Raw genomic sequence first — 7413 nt, forward strand, 5'->3', positions numbered from 1 at the left:
TTGAAAACCCAATTCTTGGCTGATGATTTTCAAACTCGCTTCAAACGAGCCCTAACCTAATTTTATCCCGAAAAATAGAATCTATTACCTCCTGAAGGACTACAGGTGGAGAAACAAAAAAATTGTTAAGAATAAATTGTAAGTTCGGTGAGCCAAACAGTATTAACACAGATAACGGACTTCACGTTCGACAGAATAATAAGTTTGTAACACTTGTGCAATCATTTGAACAAATTCAGACACATTTTTAAATCTCTATATGATTGATTCATTTAACTTCACTCCCTAAATCAAATGGCGACCGTAGCGCGCCTGGTAGAGATATCCCAATTACCTTTGAACAGGCCTCGGATTTTTACATAACTTTGAAGCTTAAGATGGCCGTCTGTTCTCTGTGGTGATAACCTAGACGCTCTCAATTTGTATTATAAATAAATTAATGTCCCTCCAAGGAAATTCAAAGCCAGTAATTGAGACCGATACCCAATAATCACTTCCAATCTCGCTGACACATACGGGAAAAATTGAGGTAATAAACACACATAGGACGCTATTACATTCGAACCGCAATGAATATCCCACATTACCATGAATAACGAACAAAGATTCAAAGAAGCGTACACCGCCCAAACAGCTGTTAAACGTGGAGCAAATGACGCTTCACACCACTTAAAGAGCGTCTGTTTCATCTGTATTATGTACACCACCATACCATCCTATCTCTGTTGCATTTACCCAGCGTCACCGATTCCACGGAAATGCAGATTTCGCTCGTCAGTGCCAATTTCGTAGCCGAAGGTGGGAGTGTGCAAGCGCCGAGATATTTTCGAACTTGACCTTCACCAATGTTGACAGCAATCTCTCACGCCGGTTGCACATGATGGGAGCTGTGTGCGCCGGTCCTGTTGTAGAAACGAACGAACGAACTCTCAGGCGGCTCTCGGCTTTGAGAAACGTGACACAGGCTGGAAATGGAAGGAAGCGGTGAAATCGAACGACATTTTATTGGATGGCGAATATTGCCCTGACTGATTGAAACTGATCTTTTCATCTAGCGACGAAAGGGCTTAAATAATATGATGATTGAAATCCGTATAATTCATATAGAATCTTTGAATTTGTGACATTTTTATCTAGGATCTCGTAATTTGAAGCTTCGAATAAATTGATTTAACATAAAGCGAAACAGTTTTATTCCTCAGTCGTCTCACATTGCGATTTCCTACCCTGCATCTCCCGTCTCAGCGCTTCGATGAACTCTCGGCATCCGCCGGGAGCCCCGATATCGATGTCCATTCTGTCCACTAGCCAGCGATCCTTCCGATACTTTGGATGAGGCAGGGGGGATAGTGTCCAATTGCAGCACGGCGTTACGGGATTCACGTGAAACACATGTCGGTTCTCCCGGTCAGCTATCGGCGTTTGCTCTCTGGATATCACCCGCATTCTTTGATCCAGCAGTACCCGAAACTGAGTCAGCTGATGGAAATCGATGCATTCCTGGGTGCGCGAGATCATCCACAACATCGGATGGCTTCTGGATTCCGACTTGGTCGATCCCCAGTAGAGAAAATAGTCATTGGTGAATATGTGAAACAGATTGACGACTGGAAAGGGTGTCAGTTTAATAACCACATCGGGGAAGGCAACATCCTTCAAGTTTGAAAGCACTGGGTCAAGAAACGTGTTCGGCGAAGATTTCAGGGCAAAAAAATAAACAAGACAGAGCACACCGCCGACGTGTTTCAGAGCTTCATCCAGAGCCTCGTACTGGCTGTTGAAGTGAACTACGTGCATCTCTAACGGCAGCGGAGCCCCGTCGATTGTATGCAGGCTACCTTCCGCGGCCGTATTTCCCCAGTGGAAGTGAATCTGTGCAAACACGTACCGACCATCCAGGGAGCCTCCTTTTATCGAAGGGTGTTCGTCATCCGCATACTTGGCAGTGAGGATGACCGTGTCACCGGTGTTGGTCAGTTTGATTTTCACTGGAAGTAGCTCGTAGTTTTGCCACTCTAGAGCAGGCAGTTCAAGCTGTTCGGTGTTGTTTACGTTGATATCGATTGGAGAAGGAAGAACCGCTTCTTCGTCAGCTATGGCTGACACTATGTTGGATACATCTTTGCTGATGTCGGATTCAGTATCAAGGGTTACTTCCAGCGGGATGTTTTTTTCAGCCATTTGCGAAATAATAAAGCTTAAAAAATGCCGTGGTGACCTCCAGGGCTCCTGTGATTGATTGATTGCAAAGCTATCTGTAACATTGAGAGATTCTCTTGGATTACTACAATTATTGAAATTTTTTTTTATTGATGCCGACTTGTTTAAAATTTTAATATTGGAGGTTAATTATCTGATCATTCTATTGAGAACCTACTGTTTGAAACATCTTGGAGGCTTTTGGTAAATTGTGGGAATATGACTGATCTCTTATGGCTTTATCGTTTTTGACAGTGCACTTCACCGGTGTAGTCAAACCTGAGTTCAATCAGTCTATCTCTTTTTTGCACTACATGGGTGTGTCACCAGGTAAAAACGAAAACGCTATTAGTGAGAATCCTCTAGTTGACAAATTATATCAGTAGCAAAAAAAATCTACCTAAAAACACCTACATAGAAACTGACGAAAAATGGCGTTTTCCGTTTGTCTCTAGCAGGCCAGGATCGTTTTTCGTGAGTATTGGATTTTTTGCCTTTCTTATATAGAAAGGTTATGCAACCCCGATCCGTTAAAACCACTGCTCTGTCCCGAAACTTAATTGCTCCCGGGTACTACCTTACGGCAATACGTTGGGGAAATGCCTACTCCGACGGAGAATTCCCCGGCGAGAGACGTTCTCCCGAAACCGATCTAACCAACTAGGTCAGTTCGGTGATTCCGGTGGAGCAGGGTGTCCGGTTCGTTGGTGCCCCGACGACCCGCTACTGGTGGTGTCCAATGATGGTCTACTCTAGTCCCGGGCGGTGAATCTAACTTACTCCGAAATAAGTTCTTCCGATCCGATTCTTCTTTGGTTTTAGTTCCACAATTTCTTGAGCCCTTTGTCTCCCTCTCGTTCCATTTCGCTCAACTTCCCCCATGAACCATTTAGCTCCCGCCAGTACTTGTTTGCGAGCTACTCGGTCTAGTCCCCGACGATGCTTACTCCGACGGAGAGGCTCTCGCGAAGCCGAGCGGTAGATTTCTCGAAACAGGATTTGTGGCTTCTTGTTTGTCCCTTCGCCACTTCCTCTGCAGCTCGGACAGTATGTTCGCAACCAATCTGTTGACAACGTCCGAGGTATGCTCGCCGTGGCACATCTCTTCTACAATATTGTCAACTGTCACACCAGGAATATCCCTATGAGCTTCTTCGAACCTAGGGCATTCGAAGACCACGTGTTCCGGTATCTCCTGCACGTTCGCACACTCCGGGCAAAGGGGTGACGTAGCATGTCCAAACCGATGCAAGTATTTCCGGAAACATCCGTGCCCGGACAAAAACTGCGTCAAATGGAAGTTCAGCTCTCCATGCTTTCTATGAACCCAAGCCGATACATTTGGGATGAGTCGGTGGGTCCATCTTCCATTCTCCGCATTGTCCCACCCCTGCTGCCATTTAGCCAACGAGTCCGCTCGGACCAGTCTCCTTGCGTTTCGTGCATTTCTCCGCTGGTAGCATTCCACGTCCTCCGCCAGGGTGATGCAGATAAGGATCATCCCGGCGATAACGCATACTACCTCCGACGATATTGTTCTGTAGGCTCTCGCGACTCGTACGGCCATCAGCCGGAATGTCCTGCTCAACTTTTCACGGTTCCGCTTGGTTTTCAGCGCAGCACCTCAGGCAGGAATCCGATATCGGAGTACGGATGACGAAACAGTAGATAGCAGACGTCTCGTGCTACTTCTCGGGCCGCCGACGTTTGGCATGATTCTCGCTATTGCGTTCGTTGCCTTCGCCGACTTTTCGCAGGCGTAGTCGACGTGGTTGTTGGAGCTCAACCGGTCGTCGATTATCACTCCCAAATGCTTCAGTGGGCGCTTCGATGCCATCACGTGCCCTCCGACGTCAATCTGCATCCGCTGAACCGCTTTGTAGTTGCTGACCAACAACACTTCCGTCTTGTGGTAGGCTGTTTGCAGTTTGACCCCGTTCATCCAGCTCTCGATCGCGTCTAATGTCTCCGTCACCTACAGCTCCACTGCTTCAAGCGTCTTACCCATCACCGTTAGTGACACGTCGTTCGCGAAACCCACGATTTTCACTTTCTTGGGCAACCGCAATGCTAGGACTCCATCGTACATCCCATTTCAAAGAGTTGGACCGATAATGGAGCCCTGAGGAATATCCGATGAGACTCGCATTGACTTCTGACCTTCGTTCGTCTCGTACAGTAGCACTCTTCTCTGGAAGTGTCTCTTCAGGATCTGGCATAGATATTCGGGAACCCTCATTCTGTGAAGCGCTGCAGCAATGGCTTCTCAGCATTCTGTGGAATGTTGTATGCATTCTTCATATTTTTAGTGGACCATAGTGCAGTATCGATTTCCTCTTCGTCTCTGTTTAGATGCCTTCTCGAGCACTGTCCGAATTGCCTCCACTGTCGATACTCCTTTGCAAAATCCGAACTGCAATGCATCTTGAAAAGTCCACGCTTACCATCCGTGCATTTTATCAGCCTATTAAAAATGATTCTTTCCAGGAGTTTTCCGAATGTTACGAGCAGTCGCACGGGTCTATACGAGACCGGATCGCCCGGTAGTTTCACTGGCTTCGGCTACAATACCGGATTCAGTATCTTCCACATTTCGGGGAAGTTTCAAACACTTATAGCCCCATTCTGAGCATGTCCGGATATGCCAGGATTGCAGCTTTCAGCACCACGTTCCGTGTTCGATGCGGACTTGGGCTTTCTTTGAGTTCAGGCGCTTCGTTGCTTCTGCGAACTCATCGTTGATCACTTACCGATCGACCGTGTTTACTCCTTCTTCTTCGCCGTACGGTGTCGGTTGCCATATAGTTGGACAGTGTTGTCGAGAAGATACTCAACGATTATATTCCGCTTACTCGGGGACTTTTCGGCTGGCGTCAACGAGCCCTTCATTTTTGCCATCACGACTCGGTACGCGTCGCCCCAGGGATCGGCGTCTACTTCTCGGCACAGATCCTTGTAGCAATCTGACTTGGTAAGCTTGATCTCCTTTTTTGAAGCGACCCTAGCTTCCCGAAACGCTTTCTTGCACTCTTCTCTATCTGGCTCCCATATTGCTCTCTGAGCCCGCCTTCTGGCTCTAAGACAAATAGCGCGTAGCGTACTAAGCATTTCGCTCCACCAGTAAACGGAACGCCGTCTGTTGCGTGGTTCCAGTATTCGCGGCATTATGGTGCTACGAGCCTTCAAAATACTTCTTGTTATATCAGTTGCATACATGTTCTCCCCTAAACACCCCAGGCGTTGAAGTCACTTTCAATGACTACCGACTTTCGACCGATCAACTGCTCGGTTAACTGTTTCAGCATTGGACTGAACTGCTTCTCTGTACACCTTGGGGAAGCGTAATAGCTGCATACGAATACGCCGTTGATTTTGGTGATCACGAAGTCTTCGTATGAGCGTTATGCCACTTCTTGAATGGGGAATCTGCCCATAACTTGTATCATAGCCTTTCCCGATTTATCGCGTTTCATGGAAGCTTCCTGAGAGCGAATCGCACGAAACATCTTTATACACGCTCTAATCGGTCACTTTGAACGGCATGATATGGCGCCCAACCTTGTACCGCGTACTTCAAAACACTTCTAATCAAGGCACAGTAATGAGACTTTAGTGCGTAGAAATCGTCGAAGTCTGCAATGTTCCGATTTAGAAAGCCTAGCATTCCAAAAGCTTCGGCGATTGTTTCAGTAATATGGTCGGAAAATCTCAGCTTACAAGCAAAGTGTACTCCCAGGTCACGAATAGAATCGACTCTTTCCATAACTCGTCCTTGTAGGCGATATCCATAGCGGTATAGAGTTTGCAAACGTCCGAAACTTATCACATTGCATTTTTTAACAGTAACTTCCATGCCGTTAAGCATACACCGTTATTGTACCATGCAGATGTCTTCTTGAAGTACTATAGAGTCGAGTACCGTAACTATGGTACGGAAAACTTTAAAATCATCAGCGATCATCAGTTTTCCTGACTTGATACGACTGCAGAGATAATTAATGAATAAGATAAAAATGAGAGGACCTAGATGACTGCCTTGCGGGACGCCGCTGGGTACATTAAATATGCTTGACCCGGTGTTATTTATCCAAGCAAATGCGGACCGATCAGAGAGATAGGACTGCAACCCATTAGTAAGCCAAGCTGGAAATCCTAGTCGCTGTAGTTTCCGGATTGCAATATTGTGAGGTACTCTGTCGAAAGCATTTGAAAAGTCTATATAAATTAAATCCACCTGCTGGCGATTCTCGATGACAGGAAACAACAAAGAAGCATAAGCCATTAGGTTAGATGTAGTAGATCGATTCATGACGAATCCATGCAGATATTCCGAGATTAAGTGATAAGCAGAAGCATTGTAGACTAACTTTTCGAAGACTTTAGCAAGACAGTTTAGAAGTGAGATACCTCTATAACTCGCGACGCTGTGAATGTTTCCAGCTTTATGCATAGGAACGATGGCTGCTTCTTTCCATGCGGCAAGAAAAATTCTTTCGGTTAGCGAACGATTGAAGATGAAGCACACCGGAAGAGTTAGCGCTTTTTATCAACAGAGGCGATAGGCGATCTGGACAAGATCCTTTTGACGTATCAACGGCAGCCAGAACATTCGAGACGTCGGCCTCACTAATAACCAGGCGAGGTAGATTTATGTTTTACGATGGCAGCGTTGCTAAATACTCTTCCGAAGGGGCAATGCACACATCACGAATGAAATCAGCGAATTGATTCACGGCATGAGCTGGGGAGCAGGATGAGCTGTTTCCTAGAAAAACTACAGGTTGTGTAGTGCCAGAACGTTTTCTGCTATTCACGAAGGACCAAAACGTTGCTGGGTGGTCACGGGAACTAGCGTCGTTTCTGGCGGTTTCGTACTGCTGTTCGATTTGACGAAGTGTTATTTTGTTAGCGTCGGATTTATGGCGGAAATATCGTTTGCGATGTTTTCATAGAGTGTTTCGTAAGCGGTGAATTTCAGGGTTCCACCACGGGTGCTTGTGGTTCATTCTCTACTTGATGCGTTTCACTGGAACATTGTGGCGGAGTATTTCATAGATAACGCAGTAGAACAGTCTCGTCTAGCTCATTGCAGCACATTAAGTCACTTCAATCGACAGCAGCAATCAATGCGGAGATTTCGTCAAGGTTGCAACGATTAAAATCAAAATTAAGGTCGTCAATCGACTGTAAAAAATCTTCTCCTGCGTTTGGAGG

General features: G+C 46.2%; 1 protein-coding gene across 1 annotated transcript; it reads right to left on the reverse strand.

Moving 5' to 3' along the window:
- Nucleotides 1-1073: 1073 nt before the first annotated feature.
- LOC131688928 (carbonic anhydrase 1-like) lies at nt 1074-2213 on the reverse strand. Its single transcript, XM_058973553.1, has one exon. The coding sequence runs from the start codon at nt 2179-2181 to the stop codon at nt 1192-1194; it is 990 nt and encodes a 329-aa protein (XP_058829536.1). The 5' UTR covers nt 2182-2213; the 3' UTR covers nt 1074-1191.
- Nucleotides 2214-7413: the final 5200 nt, after the last annotated feature.

Source organism: Topomyia yanbarensis, chromosome 3 (genome assembly GCF_030247195.1).
Source record: "Topomyia yanbarensis strain Yona2022 chromosome 3, ASM3024719v1, whole genome shotgun sequence".
Lineage (NCBI taxonomy): Eukaryota > Metazoa > Arthropoda > Insecta > Diptera > Culicidae > Topomyia > Topomyia yanbarensis.